The 19,985-nt window shown below is 39.6% G+C and overlaps 1 protein-coding gene across 2 annotated transcripts in view; it reads right to left on the reverse strand.

Moving 5' to 3' along the window:
- Positions 1-2,865: 2,865 nt before the first annotated feature.
- Positions 2,866-19,985, reverse strand: part of KCNG3 (potassium voltage-gated channel modifier subfamily G member 3) — a 57,150-nt gene continuing 40,030 nt past the window's right edge. For both annotated transcript variants that reach the window (XM_027555123.1, XM_027555122.1), the window contains exon 2: positions 2,866-7,952. In XM_027555123.1, coding sequence (XP_027410924.1) covers positions 7,307-7,952 — 646 coding nt within the window. In that variant the 3' untranslated portion in view covers positions 2,866-7,306. The remainder of the gene's footprint in view (positions 7,953-19,985) is intronic.

Here is a 19,985-nt window from a genome sequence, read left to right on the forward strand (position 1 = left end):
AGAGTAGGGGGTACATGAAAATGTGTTAGGATATCCCTGGTGGCACAGTGGATTAGAACTCGCCTGCCAATACAGGGGACACGGGTTTGATCCCTGGACCAGGAAGATTTCATAAGCCACAGGGTAAACCCGTGCACCACAACCACTGAGCCCGTGTCCCACAGCTTCTGAAGCCCGTGTGCCCTGGAGCCCATGCCCCACAACCGGAGAAGCCACCACAGTGAGCAGCCTGCGCAGCACAATTAGAGAGTGGCCCCCGCTCACCGCAACCAGAGAAAGCCCACGCGCAGCGACGAAGATCCAGTGCAGCCAAAAATGAAAAAGAAAACGTTCTAGAATTAGAACATTTGGTAGTGATGGTTACATAGCTCTGTGACTATTCGAAAAACTACATACTTTAAAAATGATAAATTTTATGGTATGTGAATTATATCTCCAGTTGTAAAAAACAAAAAACCACACACATTGTTAATACCACCTTATATTTATTTAGTTCCACTTTTTAACTCCCCTGAGGCCTGGCATGCTGCAATTCATGGGGTCGCAAAGAACCAGATACGACTGAGTGACTGAACTGAACTGAACCTTCCCAAATTGCCTAAAGTTTATCAACAAAACCACAATGTTAACAATGCATCGAACAATTTAGTCAAATATCCTGTAACTACTTCTCATTCTTCTTTCCAGCCCCTTGCTTGCCCCTTGGCATGGTAAAGACATGCTTAACCTCACTTGTGTGGTTTTAAACAGAATAGGAAGTGAATTACTAAACTGAGAAAGGGAAAGGCAGAAAAGATTTAGAACAAATAATAAAAAGAAGGTATTCATCCTTTCATCTCCAGCTACCTCTCAGAAAACTTTTTAGGGGATCAGGAAATCACATCCTTCTATTAGCTGACAAAAATTCTCATTAAGTCAAATGCTATAATTCCTCAAATCTGATTTCATACATAGCTGCTAGTCAATAATTTGATCTGAGTCTGATCCCCATGCAAGTATGCTCTTCATAAGAGACCTCATTCTTACATATATAAAAAGTCAAATCTGAAAAACACATAAATCAGGAGATAGTAACACACTAGAAAGATGACTCACAGGTTAAAAGAATTCCCTACTTGAATTCCTGTACACATCCATTATTATGTATATGAAATATGATGAAGTTTACAAACTTCTTTTCATACTAATGTTTGGAAACCTACTTATTATAAAAAGTGGATGCACCTAATTATTTGTTGCATGCTACAATGTTCCCATCTCTGACATGCACTGGAGCACAGAAAAGTGCATTAATAAAACTGTATTTAAGAAAAAGACACAAACATACATATGTTCAATTTCTTTCTGATCTTTTTAAACTGAGTTGATTGGAAGAGCTAATTAAAAGTGATTCTTATGTAAGCCGAAGTTTTCAAGAAGGGAACCATGACCCATTATTATAATTTTAAAACTATACTATTACATAATTTGAATTACTTATTTTTTATAAAAAACAAAACAAAACAACAACAAAAAAACCCTTCCAATGGTAAAGATTATTGAATCAGTAAAAATACAGGTAAGAATTTAGGCAGTTTATCTCAAAGCAAAAAAATCTAAACTTTCCACTTCTGTCTGATGAATAAAAAATAAACAGCCTTTCACATGGACCTGAAAGCTAAGCATTATATTGATTTCATAATTTTGCATTTTACTTTCAAACATTTCATATGAAAGAGTGGCTATGGCTAAAAGAAATGAAAGGAAAAATATGCATAGTTATGGGCCCACACACACACTTCTCGTATATCAGAGTTGAGGATTTAAATTCAAATACTGCTCTCTACTAAGGAAATCAAAGTCTCCTGTACTCTGCATTGTAGAGAAGGAAAGCATGGAAATTCAATGGACCTGCAAGATAAAACTTATAACACACAGTTAAACAGCCGTATGTTAAGTTGAACTAATCACTGTATTTTAATACAGCAAAAACACCTGTCATTATTTACACTTCTTTAGTGAAAAAGAAAAACAGAACAAAAAAACACTTTATAACAATACACACCACAAATGGCCTCTACTCAGTCATTGGCAGAACTATAGAATTATTTCAAAATGATCAAAATAATTGAAGTCTAGAAGGGATAAAGTCTAAAGTCATGGGAAATTTTAGTTTCAGTTTCAATGCAATGTTGTATAAATTAAACAAAAATACTATTCCAGACATAAATGACATAGCATTACTTAGTCCTGGTAGGTGAACTCCAAATAATATATATTCCCTCTGGCTTTCATCCACTAAATGTATATTGGGATAGTGTTGATATTTTAAAATATAAACCAAAGGATTCTCACCAAAGCTATGTAATATTAATTTGTTCAAAATTAGGATAAGATAGTTGGATGGCATCACCAACTCAATGGACATGAGTTTGAATAAACTCCAAGAGTTGGTGATGAAGAAACCTTGGTGTTGCTACAGTCCATGTGGTCGCATAGACTGAGCGACTGAACTGAATGACTAAACTGAACTGGTAGCATAAATGTAGATTATCCAATTCAATTCCTTAACAAATAATAAACTGAGGATTGAGCCGCACCAATAACCAAAAGTTCAAGTGCTTATTAGGAATGTCTGCGAGCTTCCCTGGAGGCTCAGCAGTAAAAATGACAATGTAGAGGACAAGAGAATGTGAATTCCTTAATGGAGAGCAGTATTTGAGTTTAAATCCTCAACTCTGATACAAGAGAAGTGTGTGTGTGGCCATAGCTATGCATATTTTTCCTTCATTTATTTTGCAATGTGGAGACCACCTGTCAAATAGGAGACTCAGGTTCGATCCCTGAGCCAGGAAGACCCACTGAAGAAGGAAATGGCAACCCAGTTGAGTATTTGTGCCTGGAAAATTCCATGGGGTCGCAAGAGTCGGACATGACCTAGTGACTAAACCACCACCACAATACCACTTCAAAATCTCAGTAGCTGAGGAATGTCTGGGAGAACTGCAAAAATCCCAAAGTTCAGGTATAAGTGTGGAATTGGTAAAGGCAAAATAAAAGTTAATGACAGAATGGAACAATGTGTCATGCTTGTGGGTGGCATTTCACAAGTCTGTGGCAGGCTCAACGGCATGGGGCAGCAAATTACTAGTTTACTTACAGGGGCAGAACTGACATGCCCAGTCCTCCAAGTACAGATGGGTCTGGAAAAGCAGGAAGCAAAACACCATATGAAAGCATGCTGAACAAACAGAGAAGTGTATGAAACCTTCTCTAACCAAAGTGGAATTCTTCCAGAACATTCCATTAACGCTTCAACCCATGTTACTTCCTCTTCAGCTCTGACATTTCTCAACCTGGCCCTTCTAAATAATGCAATGATAAACTATGAAATAACTGCACTTATTTGCTTACATGTGAGTAAGTGCACAACTGTGAAGTTTTGCAATTTAAAAACTGTATTGAAAATTTGAGTTCCTTATACACTTGTTCCAAGTCTTCCTTCCTGACATGCAGGGCACCTAAAAGCAACATCTGATTTTTATGTGACCTACAAAAAGGACCCCAAAACATTTTTAAGAGAAATCCTTCATGCTTTCTGATGTTACAAGAAAAAAAAAAAAGTAAGTCCAAAGGGTTCGGAATCAAAAAGTCTGAAAATCAGGTTTCTGAGGCCTGATCTGACACTAGGGTGACCAACTGTACCAGATCACCTGAGACTAAGAGATTTCTCAGGATGGGAGTACAGTTAGTGCTAAAACCAAGGAAGTTCCAGCCAAACCAGGGCTAGCTGGGCTCCCTATGGGTGATGATGGCTAAATCACAACCCACTGGGAGCAAAGTTGCAAACATTTGGATAGAATGAAGGATGTAGAAAGAGGCAAGGTAAACCAGAAGGCCTCCAGGGCCCTTTAGTTGTCATTTATTACAACCCTATGAAATATTTATACCAGGTTTGATTGGAATGTATATTGCATACCATAAGTGTACACTTATGTAGGGTCAGAGGGCACTGGGACTATTTTGTGAAGCTATGCATTAAATTTATTAAATTTGGAGCTATATAAGCTTTAATAGTAAAACAGAGCTAGGAGTTTTTAGTTTTTTTAATTTTCATTTCTATAGCAAAGAGGAAAAATAAGCTGCTTCTAGAAAATACCAAGGCAACAGAGAAAATTCTTTCAATATCCACATCCAACTTAACCCCATTTCTCCTCCTCCCAAATCACTGGAGACCTAGGACATCTGGACGAAAGTTTAAAAACAGAACACATTATTTTGACTTACTGATAGCCACTATGAAAGAATACATTTCCACATTTTTAAGAAAGTAAGAACTTAGAAACAAGTTTTACAAGTAACTATAAAACCCTATAGAAAAGTAAAGGCAACTACAGCTACCAGCAATAACAATAGAGTCATAAAAGAAAAAAGATAAGATCTTGAATTGTTAGAGTATGTTCACTTTCAAATATGTTCCCTAACTTTGGAACTTTAATCCTGAAGAATCCCACTTCAGAGGATAACAAAATAAGTTATATGTAAGATCAAGTCACAAAAGCTCAGGGGTGATAAAATGAGAACAAACATTTGGACTTGCTCTTTCCTCCTCGGGCATTCTAATTTAAGATAATATCTGACTGACTGGGACTAATACAGGTCCTAACGAAAGCATTTCTACCATGAAGATTGAGTGAGGAGGAATCTCTGAAAGTACAACTATGAAAGAAGTGTTACTCAGTTACTATTTTTTAAGGCAATAACACCAGGGAAGCTTATAAGAAAATGCCTTCAATCTGAAAAACCTACAATATCCATGATATATACGTTTTTCAGTCATGAATGAACCAGTCTACCAGGTCTCAGCAGCATCTGAAGTACAGCGGTGGCTGGACCTTCACTAGCATTTCTCTAACATGCTCCTTCATGAGAACTGGTCCTATGAAAAGTCTGACATCACCAAGAGATTTCTTACTAGTTACTTCAGGGCAGCCTCAAAGTCTGCTTGTGTATTCACACAGATGGCTTCGCACACACACTTCCAGGCATAGGTTTCCCCCTGCCTCTTCTGAACGTAGTTTCTCTTCCCAAATCAGTCAACAGTTTGTGCCCAAGTCTATCACAAATGCTGTGGGGACATGAAGGTGTGTGCGAGAGAGGGGATCCAGGCCTTCAGGATAGTTAAACCTGACTTGGGGAGACAAGACATATTCTCATGAGGAGTTCCCAGTGCCAGCAAAATGGACGGCTGTCTTATTAGGAATATGGGGATCCTATCACTTGGCTATTACTTGCATAAATGACAAAGCTTTCATCAAAATAGGTAAGAAATCCATGCTATCTATTTTAAATATATTGGAGTACAATGAATATACAATAAACAAATACAATAAACAAAAAAATACAATAAACAAACGAATTTGAGTATGTAATAAGTAACATACCAGTGTGCGATAGTAGGCAAGATGAGGCAAGAGTCCTGTTTTCGGGGTTTTTGTTTGTTTGCTTTTTGGTCACACTGTGGGGCACGTGGGATCTTAGTTCCCCGACCAGGGATTGAACCCACGCCCCCTACAGTGGAAGCTCAGAGTCTTAATCACTAGACCACCAGGGAAGTCCTAGGATGAGAGTCTTAATGACCAAAACATCACCTAAACTCAGGAAAGGAAGTCAGGGAAAAGGAATGGTTTTGCTATTATTACCTCAACCGTGGCAACAGCAAAGGAGAGTGGCTTCTCAAGGCTTTTCTTAAAACCCAGGGGTGTGTTAAAAAATAAGCTGCTGGACTAGGTTCTCAAAGGTTCAGGTTTTAATCCTAACTCCTTCACAATCACATCCTCTCTTGCCCTGGTTTTCTACCTGTACTACTTAAGGTTTGAACTAGATGATGGCTAATATTCCCTTAATGAACATTTTGGTAAGCCTTTCCTTGATAAATATATCCCCTTTCCATCTCCTCTGCTCCCTCTCCCTCCCCACTAAATTACAATGTATAATATTAAATTATTCATGAATCAATGACTTTAGTTTTTTGTGTTTATATATTGCTGGCTTTATGGCAACTGGTTAACAAAGCCAAATTCTAGTTCAGATTGTTAACATCATCAGTTTACATTGTCTAGTCCTAATAACCTAGCCAGATTAGTGTGGCATATTACTCAATGTTGTTACAAGAAATTTGGCATAGCTATAATTGCCAATGGTGAAGATCAACTCAAATACTGATGTATTCATTGCTTTTAGCTGGTTTAAAATTGGCTTAGCTACACAGCAACCCAGAGTAAGAAAATGTTTCATTTCTTTTTTAAGACAATCCAGTGACAACATCTAAGTATGACTTTGGTATAAAATGGTTACATAAATATCCTTTCATCTTAAGTCTTATTAAACACACGGTGTTTAGTTAAAAAAAAAAAAAAACATTAAGAGCAGAAGAAGATAAATATGGGTTGCAATATCAAACTATTTCTATTATTTTAATGTTGGAAATCTTATTTGGACATCTGAATGTTAGGACTATTAACATCTAGTAACAGCAATGATTTCAAATAAAACGAACTCCAATAAAATGTGAAACAATACAACACTCTTTTAAGTCATTTCAAGACAGAGAAAAAAGAAATCCAAAATGGAAAAGAAGAACATACTCAAGCTTCCATATCATATTATGGTATGATAAGGTATGATGTCATACCATATTATACTATGGTATGATAAGGAGAATAAGAACAAAAATAAGTCAGATAATTGAGAAATATGCCAGAGAAGTTTTTCAAATACTATTCTTGCTTGTATCTACTAGCTCCACTCTACATTTTAAAATTTGGCCAAATTTTCAAAGTATTTGTTAAACAGTTCCTGCATGTGACATATGTTTCCAGGATACTTCTGACATTGATATAAGAGATTATAAAACATTTAGAAATGAAAATGTTACTCTCCAACAAAAAACACTGTAACTTCCAAGCTTCTTCTGTATTCACAAGATGGAAGAGCATTTGGAAAATAGTAGCTTTCAGTTTTAAAATGTTCAAATAATATACTTTAAAACAAACACAAAAAGTGTAATTGTTCAAGGCAGGGAAGAGACAAGTCTAAATAAGATCTTAAAATTTATTCTAGGAGACATTCCCTTTCCTTTGCAGTCTCAATCTTCTTTACTCCATAATAAGTAAATTCTTTTATCCCTTCAGCTGGGAAGGACAATTTTTACTCTACCAAGGTGATGACAGGACCACTGCAGTGCTCACCCAGCAAGAAACACATAAATACGAAGTGGCGTCAACTAGATCAAATGAAGTGTATGCAAGAACTGCTTTGCCACGCATTAATTTAGGAACTCAGCGGAGAGGCTCCTACTATATCTAGCTGATCTAAACTTGAGCTCATGGTAACACTGCACGAAGCTATGGTAGATAAAAGTGATAGGTAGCGCCAATAGAACAATTCCACTGACAACACAAACTCCTCCAAGAATTCTTCCAGGCACTGTGATAGGATACATATCTCCATAGCCAACTGTAGTCATAGAGATAATCACCCACCAGCAGGCAGCGGGGATGCTGGCGAAGTCCTTGTTGGATGTTTCCAGGTCCAACCCATGTTCAAGAAGCTGAGAAAGTGCACTAAAGATTGCCATGGCAACACAAATGAAGACAAGTAACATAACCATCTCTCGGTAGCATCGTTTGAGAGTCAAACCAAGTGTCTGAAGACCAATGAAGTGACGGGCCAGCTTAATCACCCAAAAAATCCTCATCATTCTAAGCACCCGCAAGGTGACTCCAGCCCTCTGGAGTTGAGAGTTCTCGCCTGTAAATACGGTCATTAACACGGAGATGTAATACGGTGTGATTGCCAGTAAATCAATGATGTTCAGAGGTCTCTTGACAAACTCACACTTGTTTTTGGAGACGATGAACCTCACGATGCACTCCGCAGTGAACCAACCTATGCAGATAGCTTCAATTATCCTGTCAAGAGAACAAAAGAAGAATTGATCATTTTATTTTTAAGCATTTTAATAGCTCTTAGATTTCTTCAGATAGTACTACACTAACATACTAATTTAGTTACTTTTCCAGAAAACATAAAAGAACAGACAGCATCACCAACATCATCAGACCCACCAGGATGCAACAGAACAACAAATAGTTCAACAAATGAAAACTGAACTTGATGAAGTTCTTATTAATATACAGCATGTAACACCATTAAAAAATTTGTTTGCTTATCACTAATACTGTAGAAAAATCTATCTCTTACATGGTGGCCTGAAATTAACTTATACTCAGCTTGCCACAATATGAAATGTTATTCCATGAGGATAGTGGTTCTCTAGTGCGATGTAAGTTATTAGGTGAATCAGAAGGACATGGTTCCTACAGACAGAGGACATACCCAAGTTTTTGATGATTTATTTCTTGGTAAATAAGAGTGAACTCAAGATCATTTCCTAAAATGTTACTGTTATTTCTTTTTCTCTACAGGCTTATGTGGGAGACACTGAATCTGAGCCTGCTTCTAAAAGCTTTGCAGGAATGCCAGTGCCTTCACCAGGAGAGCACCAGATCATGACCATCCTTATCATGAGTGTCACAGTGGAAAAAAGGCTGAAGATTCCTACAATGGAGCAAAATAATCACTAGAATTTTCCCAACGACCCAACAAGTTTGCTTGTTTGTTTTCCATAGCTGTTTTCATGCATCATGTATTTTTTTAAGTATAAGGTCACATTTTACCTGCTGCTGCTGCTGCTAAGTCGCTTCAGTAGTGTCCGACTCTGTGCGACCCCATAGACGGCAGCCCACCAGGCTCCCCCGTCCCTGGGATTCTCCAGGCAAGAACACTGGAGTGGGTTGCCATTTCCTTCTCCAATGCATGAAAGTGAAAAGTGGAAGTGAAGTCTCGAAGTCGTGTACGACTCTTCACGACCCCATGGACTGCAGCTTACCAGGCTCCTCCTTCCATGGGATTTTCCAGGCAAGAGTACTGGAGTGGGGTGCCATTGCCTTCTCTGCACATTTTACCTAGATCAGTATTTACCAACCTTTTCACATTACTGCACACACAGAAAAGCATGTAATTAATAGAGCATACTGGCATCAGGGGTAGCATTTCTGAAGTGGAAGCCAACCAGTCTTGCCTCAGAATACTGGTTAGGAAGCCCTGATAAAGAGTGAGAGGTAAGGCTAAAGTGATTATTAATTAAATTACATTTTAAAATTCAAAGTTATAATTGAGACTTCCCTGGTGGTGCAGTTGGTTAAGAATTTGTCTTCCAATGCAGCGGACGCAGGTTTGATTCCTGCTTGGGGAAGTAAGATCTCACATGCCTCAGAGCAACTGAGCCCGCATCACAACTAGAGAGTCCACACGCCGTGACGAAAGATCCTGGGTGCTGTAACTAAGATTCAACGCAGCCCAATAAGTAAACAAATACTTATTTATTTTAAGACATAGTAATCATTATACCATCATTCATTTTTTCCCACTTAATTCAGTCTTGCTACTGACCTAGACCCAAACCTGAGAGGTACAATGGAGAGAGAAGAAAATAAAGCAGGTGGGATGGTAAGGTTTGTGGGGTGACAATTTGAAAAGAATTACCCACGGTGCATTGCACAGAACACAAACTGCACTGGATGTTACTCATTGAGATTAATAAATAAAATGAACCATGTTCCCCTACTACAGATGCTGGGAAAGGCTGAGGGCAGGAGGAGAAGGGGGCGATAGAGGATGAGACGGTTGGATGGCATCACTGACTCAATGGATGTGAGTTTGAGCAAACTCTGGGAGATGGTGAAGGACAAGGAAGCCTCGCTGTAATCCATGGGGTCACAAACCGTCAGATACAACTTAGCCACTGAACAACAACAATCTTCTTACAGTGGTTCCCAGAGCCACAGAGATTAATTTTATTTATTTCTTGAATAGGTGATACATTCACATGGTTTAAATTTCAAAGGTTAAAAAAAGTATAGAGTGCCCTATTCCCCCAGCACTCAGTTCCCCAGTGTTCATCTCAGTCCCGATTCCTCAGGGCCCTGGTTAGAAGGGCAAGAGCCATTGACCACCAAGAAAGCGGAAACCTAAGTGTATTAATTTCTTGAGGCTACTGTAAAAACTTGGTGGCTTGAGACTAGAGAAATCTACTTTTTCACAAATCCAGAGGTCGGAAGTGCCAAATCATTATCATCAAGCCAAAATCAAGGGTGAGGAGGACCCCCTCCCTCCGGAGGCTCCAGGGTAGAATCCATTCCTTACCTCCTCCAGCTCCTGGTTGGCATCCCTTGGCCTGGAGCCACATCACTCCTATCTCTGCCTCTGTGGCCACTGTGTTAAGTCTCCCTCTGCTTCCACCGTGTAAAGGATACGTGTGTAAGGATACACCACGTAAAGATACATCTGATAGCATTTAGAGCCTCTGGGACAACCCAAGACACACTCCCATCTCAAAGTTCTTAATGTAATCATATCTGCATGATTCCTTTTGATATATAAGGCAATATCCACCAGGGGCTACCCAGGTGGCGCTAGTGGTAAAGAACCTGCCTGCTAATGCAGGTAGACATAACAGACACAGGTTCAATCCCTGGGTTGGGAAGATCCCCTGGAGGAGGGCACGGCAACCCACTCCACTATTCTTGCCTGGAGAATCACATGGACAGAGGAGCCTCACGGGCTACAGTCCATAGGGTCGCAAAGTCAGACACGACTGAAGTGACTTAGCATGCACAGTGTAAACTGGCTGCCAGCAATTAGGACCTGCCTTTTTTTGTGGAGAAGGGATTATTTTTCAGCCTACACACAAACCAACCAGAAAGATGAAGTCCGCAGTGAAAGTAATCCAGCCTACTGCCTGGTGAGGGAGGTCAGCCGATGAAATCACAGCTGTCCCTGTTTCTCTATTACCTGCGGCTTGGCACATAGACCCCATTAATTGGTGGCTGGCAGCAGCTTCTCTGTCCCCATTAGACTATCAATAAAAGCTACTGCCATAATGGCTTCTATGAGCCCCGAGGCTTAGAAAACTGGGATGGTAATGAAACGCGGTAGATCTAGAAAACAAGAGGCTGAGTTTTTTCAATATGCAGTTTTTATAAACATAATAGCATGCATCCCTTCTCTCTGACAATGCTCATCAAATACTCCGTGCATTCCCCCATACCTCTAGCCCTTTGAAGTTAGGCAGGGTCATGTGACCAGTTCTGATCAATGAGCTGTGAGCAAAATGACTCCAGTTCAGGGCAGCGGCAATGAAGAGTAGGTGGGAATTTTCTTCCCTGCCATGGCAACCTGAAAACCATGTGTCCTAAGAGGCTCCAAGATGGTATGGTCTCTATGAGCCCAAGTCCCTGCGTATATGTGCAGAGAAAGACAGACATTCCCCATCCTGACTCTGATTGGATATGGTAATGTGAGCAAGCAATAAATCTTTGTTGTGTTAAGCCACCAAGATTTCTAAGTTGGCTGTTTGTTGTTGATGTTGTTTAGTTGCTAAGTCATGTTTGACTCTTTTGGAACTCCAGGGACTGTAGCCCACCAGGATTCTCTCTGTCCATGTGATTTCCCAGGCAAGAATACTGGAGTGGGTTGCATTTCTTCCTCCAGGGGATCTTCCCGACCCAGGGTTTGAACTTTCGTCTCCTGCATTAGCAGATGGAGTCTTTACCACTGAGCCACCACGGAAGCCTATCCAAGCTAATAAACTGGTAAATTCAGTAAGTAATAATATATGCACTCAAAAGGGATTGCAAAAGCACAAAGCAACCATAATAATAGTTTTCTTAGATCAGCTGCGGGTCTTTCCCGTTCCCCAGCTAAAGTACGATGTCTCCTCTCCAGCCAGACATGAACAAGAGCTCTGGACCTGATGCAGAGAGCCCTGCTGCTGTTCTCACTCTGATCTTCTAAGGGCTCTCCCAGCAATAAAATCCTAAGATTCGATTAAATTAAGAAGAGTAAAAATACTAATTGTGCCAAAAACACCAGAACATTTTCAGCTAATTACTTCCACTAGCAGCCAAATTGTTCAGATTTAAAAGGAGGAAATCCAAATGATGCAAAATCATCTTTCAGTAAGGAAATTTCAAAGAGATAAAGTCATCTGTAATGAGGCCCACTGGGCTCCTCCTGCCCCACCCCCCAAGTCAGACACAGTTTATACAGAATTCCACGCAAAAGGGATGAATCAGTGAGAAACCCCAGGCATCCCTCTTTCACCAAGGATTATGCCAAAGCATTCTCCAACAACAAACACTAGGGAGCCTGCCAAACCTCCCTATGTTTCCAAATGGCACTGTCACCAAAGCCACCTCCAGCAACTGATGGAAAACTTGAGTGCTGTGTTACCGAGCATTACAGCCAGCGACTGGGTACTCTGTGGGCTACTTATACAAAAAACAAGTTGGAAAAAAAGAACAGAAGATACTGAAGGATACCAGACGCTGCAAAGCCCATTCTGATTTCTTTTGAGGCCCAACGATATAGAAGCTAATGAATTTACAGCCTAAAATACGGTTCCCACTTATTCAGGCTTCTCAACTGGGCAGACATCATCTCATTTAACCTTTTTCAAGACCTCTAGGGCGTGTGTATTTCCCCTAATACCTCCATTTTACAGATGACAAAACTGAGGCTGAAAGTTAAACATCTCTTCAAGATCACATAATGAAGAAATTGCTGTGGCACAGGTAATGAAACCCAGATCTACTGGGCTTTGAAGCACTAAGGAACATCTGAACATGCTTATAATTTTATGGCAATGTTCACTGTTAATATTAAATGATATATGTCAATCTCTTTATCTCCATGGTTGATGTATTAAAGCAGATTTTTCACACTGCTGGTTCTTAACCCATAATGGATCAAAATTGACAGAGGTCTTTTTTTTTTGGAAATTAAACAGAAATATTAGAGTGCATCAAAGTATAAAACTTTTGCTTCAGTTATATATAATTGTATACTAAATTACGATGAAAAATGTATTCCTTTTTGTAGGCACTGGACGACCTCAAAACTTGCTGGCAATCACCAGTCATTCTAATTCCCCTAACTGATTCCTCATAATAGAAGGCGCTTATGGCAATGACTCAGAGGTTTACAAACTGCTCCACAGGAGAACAAATGCTTTTAGTGCTAACGAGTTCTACCCGGCGCCCTCTTGCCTGCAAGAGACCAGGACAGGACACAAGAGACCATTAACTATGTCGTGTGAGGTGAACCTCCGCCTCCCTCTGGGTGCTATCTTCTCATCTTTTTCCCCTCATTATTCTATTTTGAAAAATTTCAAACATGGAACAAATTCATTAATATTTTAAATATACTTGCTTTTCACCTAATTCACCCCTTTATCCAGGTATTAATCTATCTTTTGGGAGGGATGCATTTTTAAGTAAATCCAGGACTTCCTTGCTGGCACAGTGGATAAGAATCTGCCTGGCATTGCAGGAGGCATGGGCTCAATCCCTGGTCCAGGAAGATCCCACATGCTGAGGGGCGGCTAAGCCCCTGCACCACAACTATTGAGCCTGTGTCCTAGAGGCCGGGAGCCGCAACTACTGAAGCCTGTCTGCCCTAGAGCCTGGGCCCTGCAACAAGAGAAGCCATCACAATTAGAAGCACTGCAACTAGAGAAAAGCCGCATAGCAAGGAAGACCCAGAACAGCCAAAAATAATAAATAAATAAAATTATTTTTAAAAAGCAATGAAGATCCAGATGAGCCAAAAATAATTAATTTAAAAATAAAGTAAATCCAGACATCAATGCATTTCCATCTAAAAGCTTCAGAGTGCATATTATTAGCCAGAGTTCAATATCTGTTTCATTTTTTTCTTTTGATTTGAACTTTACATGCAATGGAGCACACAAACCTTGAGTGCATATTAACTGAGGTTTGACAAATGCATGACTTCTATAACCAAAACTCCTATTAAGATATAGAGCATTCACATCACCTGAGAGTTCCCTGCCTTATTCATCTTTGTATCTCCTGCCCTTACTTCCCACGTTCATCAGACACATAACAAGTGTTAAACAGCTTTTTGCCCAGTACAATATAAGTGGCCTTGACAGAACTTGAAGGACAAGAATGGCTTCTTCTGGAAGCTTTATAAGATAACTGAAGTCTGCCATCAAAAATGGTGCTGAATTCAGTTGGACCCTTGTCTTACACCAAGTATAAAAGTTAACTCAACATGAATTAAAGCTAAATGTAAGACCTAAGATAATTTTTCTTTAATTCGTATTAGAAAACATAGAGGGAACGCTTCATAACATTTGACTTGGCCATGATTTCTTGGACATGACACAGAAAGAACAAACAACAAAAATAAAGAGAGACAAATGAGACTTGCCTCAAACTTAAAAGCTTCTGTGCATCAACAAACACAACTGAGTGAAAAGGCAAGCTACAGAAGAGAAAATATTTGCAAATCATGTATCTGATGAGAGATTAACATCCAGAATATATATCAAACCCCTACAACTCAACAACAAAAAAATCAAACAATCCGACTTAAAAATGAGCAAAGGATCTGCATAGACATTTCTCAAAGATGATACACACATGGCCAACAAGCATTTGAAAAGATGCTCTATGTCACTAATCATCTGAGAAATGAAATCATCAAAGTCATCAAGTCATCAAGATCATCAGAAGATACCATCTCACATCCTTTAGGATGCCTACTATTAGAAACAGAAAACAAGTATTGATGAGTATGTGGTGAAATTGAAATCTCTGTGTACTATTGTTAGGACTCCAAAATAGTGCAGCAGTTACGGAAAACAGTACCAAAGTTCCTCAAAAAATTAAAAATAGAACTTCCATATGATCCAGCAATCCCATTTCTGGGTATATACCCAAAAGAACTGAAAGCAGGATGTGGAAGACCTGTGTTCCCAGAAGCACAATTCACAATAGTCAACAGGTGGAAGCAACCCAAACGTCCACTGACGAAGGAATCAATAAACAGAATGTGTCATAGTCTTACAATGGAATATTATTCAGCTTTACAAAGGAAGAAAATCCTGTCACATGCTAAAAAATGGATGAAGGTTCAGGATATTATACTAAGTGAAAGAAAGTCATCACACACTCACAAACACTGTATGATTCTACCTACATGGGCTCCCTGATAGCTCAGCTGGTAAAGAATCCACCTGCAATGCAGGAGACCCTGTTCAATTCCTGGGATGGGAGGATCTGCTGGAGAAGGGATAGGCTACCCACTCTAGTGTTCTTGGGCTTCACTGTGGCTCAGCTCCTAAAGAATCCACCTGCAATGAGGGAGACCTGGGTTCAATCCTTGGGTTGGGAAGATATCCTGGAGAAGGGAAAGGCTACCCACTCCAGTATTCTGGCCTTGAGAATTTCAAGGACTGTATAGTCCATGGGGTTGCAAAGGGTCGGATGTGACTGAGGGACTTTCACTTTCACCTATATGAGGTATATAAAGTAGTCAAATTTAAAAGTAGAGTGGTGGTTACCAGGGGCTGAGGGAAAAGGAAAAAGAGAAATTGTTGTTTAATGGGTATTCCTCCTAACACCTCCATATTACCAATGACAAAACTGAGGCTGAAAAGTTAAACAGCTTTTCCAAGATCACACAATTAAGAAATGGCAGTGGCAGGACGGAGAAGGCAATGGCACCCCACTCCAGTACTCTTGCCTGGAAAATCCCATGGACGGAGGAGCCTGGTAGGCCGCAGTCCATGGGGTTACGAAGAGTCGGACACGACTGAGCAACTTCACTTTCACTTTTCACTTTCATGCATTGGAGAAGGAAATGGCAACCCACTCCAGTGTTCTTGCCTGGAGAATCCCAGGGACGGGGGAGCCTGATGGGCTGCCGTCTACGGGGTCGCACAGAGTCGAACACGACTGAAGTGATTTAGCAGCAGCAGCAGTGGCACAGGAAATAAAACATGGATCTACTAGGCTTTGAAGCACTAAGAAACATTTGAAGGTGCTAATGACTTTTATAACAATGTTCATTATTAATGTTAAACGATATATGTCAATCTCTTAGTCTCTATGGTTTATGTATTAGAGCAGCAGTTTTCACTCTTCTGGTTCTTAACACAGTTTCAGATATGCAAGATGGTAAATTTTATATTATGTATTTTTTACCATGATAAAAAAAGAAAAAGGAGAGAAGGCAGTGGGATTTAAACCCATGCTCCCAAAGGAACTGGAGCCTTAATTCAGACTCTTAGACCATGTGCCCATGCTACCCACTGGGTCAAACTAAAACAATGGTGCTGATGCTGCCATTAAAGCAGTGACTTACATTCTGCCTTACTGCAGAAGGATTTAAGGTGATTGTGCCTGTCATTCGCTCCAGCCAGAACCTGATTAAAATTCAATATTACAGAGACAATTAAGAAAGCTAAAATATAAAGGGGCTTCCCTTGTGGCTCAGCTGGTAAAAAATCCACCTGCAATACAGGAGACCTGGGTTCTATCCCTAGGTTGGGAAGATCCCCCTGGAGAAGGGAAAGGCTACCCACTCCAGTATTCTGGCCTTGAGAAATTCCATGGACTGTAAAGACCATGGGGTTGCCAAGAGCTGGACATGAATGAACAACTTTCACTTCACTTCAATATATAAAAAAATCGAAGACTGAATATTTTTAGTGAATACGTGACTTGAAAAAGTTAAATGAATGACACAAATATACGAAAGAACAGAAAACATCTGCAATATTTATTGTATATGTATGTTATATAAATACTATATACATAAGTATACATATGTAAGTATAATAAAATCATATTTAAAAGCAAGTACAATGTCACAGTGATTAAGAATATAGCATAAAAAATGATTTATTATTTCAAACCTCAATAGCTGTTTATTTTCAAATGAAATAGAATTTTAGGATTCAAGTTTATAGTTTTGGTGGGGAAAAATGAAATATAAGTCCCTTAAAGGAAATGTCTGGTCAAAGCTATGGTTTTCCCAGTAGTCATGTATGGATATGAGAGTTGGACTGTGAAGAAGGCTGACTGCCGAAGAATTGATGCCTTTGAACTGTGGTGTTGGAGAAGACTCTTGAGAGTCCCTTGGACTGCAAGGAGATCCAACCTAGTCCATTCTGAAGGAGATCAACCCTGGGATTTCTTTGGAAGGAATGATGCTAAAGCTGAAACTCCCATGCTAAGACTTGACTCATTGGAAAAGACTCTGATGCCGGGAGGGATTGGGGGCAAGAGGAGAAGGGGATGACAGAGGATGAGATGGCTGGATGGCATCACTGACTCGATGGACGTGAGTCTCAGTGAACTCCAGGAGTTGGTGATGGACAGGGAGGCTTGGCGTGCTGCGGTTCATGGGGTCGCAAAGAGTCAGACACGACTGAGCAACTGAACTGAACTGAAAGGCACATACATGTTGACAACCAAATATAAGATAAATGATAATAGACTGAGATCATTTTTTACACGAAATAAAAATATGAACATGAAACTGTCCAACAAAGGAGGATTTTTAAAAATATTTATTTTTGGTTGTACCGGGTCTTTGTTGCAGCATAAGAGATCTTTAGTTGCAGCATGTGGGATCTAGTTCCCTGACCAGAGATAGAACCTGGGCCTCCTGCACTAGAAGCATGGAGTCTTAGCTGCTAGACCACCAAGGATGTCCAAAGACGGTGATGTTGATGTTCAGTTGCTCAGTCGTGTCTCACTCTTTGCGACCCCATGAACTGCAGCACTCCAGGCTTCCCTGTCCTTCACCAACTTCAGAGTTTGTCCAAAGATAGGGGAATCTTGAAGCAAGTAACCCTTCTCCACTAATAACATGCTGTGAAACCATGGATACACTGTTCAATCTCTCTTCCTAAATTTTCCTCAATGATTAAATGATGAGAATGCCAGGAGGACCTATCTCTCAGGTTGTCTTAAGGATTAAAGGAATTAGGGACTTCCCTTGTCCAGTGGTCCAGTGGTTAAGAATCTGCCTTGCAATGCAAGGTATGTGGGTTCCATCCCTGGTCCAGGAATGAAAATCCCACATGTCATGGAGCAACCAAGCCCATGCATCACAACTAGAGAGTCCTTGCACCACAACAGAAGATCCTGGTGTGCCACAACTAAGACACAGCCAAATAAATAGACAGATAAAATTTTTTAAATAATAAACATCAAAAAAAAGGAACTGAATTAATATGAAATAATAGTAAAAGCTTAATAAATTGTGTCTATAATTGTCACTATTACAAACCATCTCTGGACTCATAGTCTTCCCTTCATACTCAAAAGGAGATCACTTCAGTATTTTCCTGAGTGCAAAGAGAAGGCAAGGATGAATGTTTCATCTTTTCATTTTTTCTTCTCCCAAGAATTCTGCTTATATTTTTATACACTGCTGGCTGTAGCATAAAGTGGCAAAAACCTCTTAAAAGAGCAATTGCCAGGATGTGTCAAGCTTTATACTGCACATGAGACCCAGCCACCCACTCAAGGAATTTATCTTACAAACACACTCTCATATTTACAAAAGAATATGTACAATGAGACTCACTGTTTGTAATACCCAAGGATAAAAAAACAAACAAACATCTATCCATTGGAGACTCATTATATAAATGTATTTCCCGAAGTCATCAGGTTGAATCATAGGAAATTGACATTGGGAATTTAACAACTCTACCTTATGCCATGTAGCCACAAAAAGGAATGTGGTGAGGTGCATTACTGTGATTTGATGTGAAGCAGGCTTCATGACATACAGGTGCAGAACAGTGCATATATTATGCTCTAATTGTGTGTGTATGTGTGCATACATGTACTAGAAGGATACTTAAGAAACTGTTGGCTGCTGCCTCCAGAGAGGGAGCCTGGGGCAGGATGGAAACTCATTTTTTATTTTATTACCTTTGGTAATGTTAAATGATTTACCATGTGCCCATATTATTTTTCCAATTAAGAAAAAATTTTAAAGAAAAATGAAAAAGTATGCCCAACTAGAAGAGCAAGAACTATGATGGAGTTACCAGTGACTTGAATCAAGCAGCACACTCCCAAGAGAGGCACAGAAAGAAAAGTTGCACCCTTCCTACCCCAAGCTTTCAGACTGAAACATATGAGGCATTTCCAATCACATTTCCAACAGGTCTGTACTGTCTGATGATACCTGGTATAACAAAAATTTCCAACGAATTGCACATCACCATCCACTACATTCTCTACAGTCTTTTTCATGTCCTTATAAGAGTTTTTGCCACAAGTCCAATGGGAGAAAAAGATCAATTAAAAAAAAAAAAACCACCTGATTTTTTTCTTATGTACTTTAATTACCTTACAAAAAAAAATCCACTCATACATGTTTATCCTTCTACTCTAGATCAGTAATGAGAATACATTAAATACTTAAAGTACAAAGCATTTTTCTGTAAATTTACACATACTAATTCACTTAATTCTCACAACTGAATGCAATAGGTTTTATTTTTCCCCACCTATAAATGAGGAAACTGAAGCAAAGATAAGTTACTTGCTCATGCCACACAGCTAATAAATGGCAGATTAATAATATATACTCATTGGTTATGTAATACATTGAATCCTGGCTGGGATTTATGCATTTCCTTATGGTTGTAATTAATGTACACTTGTTATTTTATGTTCCTCACTTTGTATTACTTTGCTTACTAATGCCTGTGTTTGGATGGCATCTTTAGGACATGTGGTAGGATAAAAACAAGGATAAACAGAAAGGTCAGTCTTCTACCACTGGGGATTGGCTACAGAGGACTGGACTCCCCTTTGGAGTTTTTAAGGGGTCGCTACTATTCTACTGGGCTTCCCTGATGGCTCAGATGGTAAAGAATCTGCCTGCAAAGCAGGAGATGCAGGTTCGATCCCTGGGTTGGGAAAATCCCCTGGAGGAGGGCATGGCAACCCACTCCAGTATCTTGCCTGGAGAATGCAACAGACAGAGGAGCTTGGCAGAATCAGTCCATAGGGTCACAAAGAGTTGGACACAACTGAAGC

The sequence above is a fragment of the Bos indicus x Bos taurus genome, chromosome 11 (genome assembly GCF_003369695.1).
Source record: "Bos indicus x Bos taurus breed Angus x Brahman F1 hybrid chromosome 11, Bos_hybrid_MaternalHap_v2.0, whole genome shotgun sequence".
Classification (NCBI taxonomy): domain Eukaryota; kingdom Metazoa; phylum Chordata; class Mammalia; order Artiodactyla; family Bovidae; genus Bos; species Bos indicus x Bos taurus.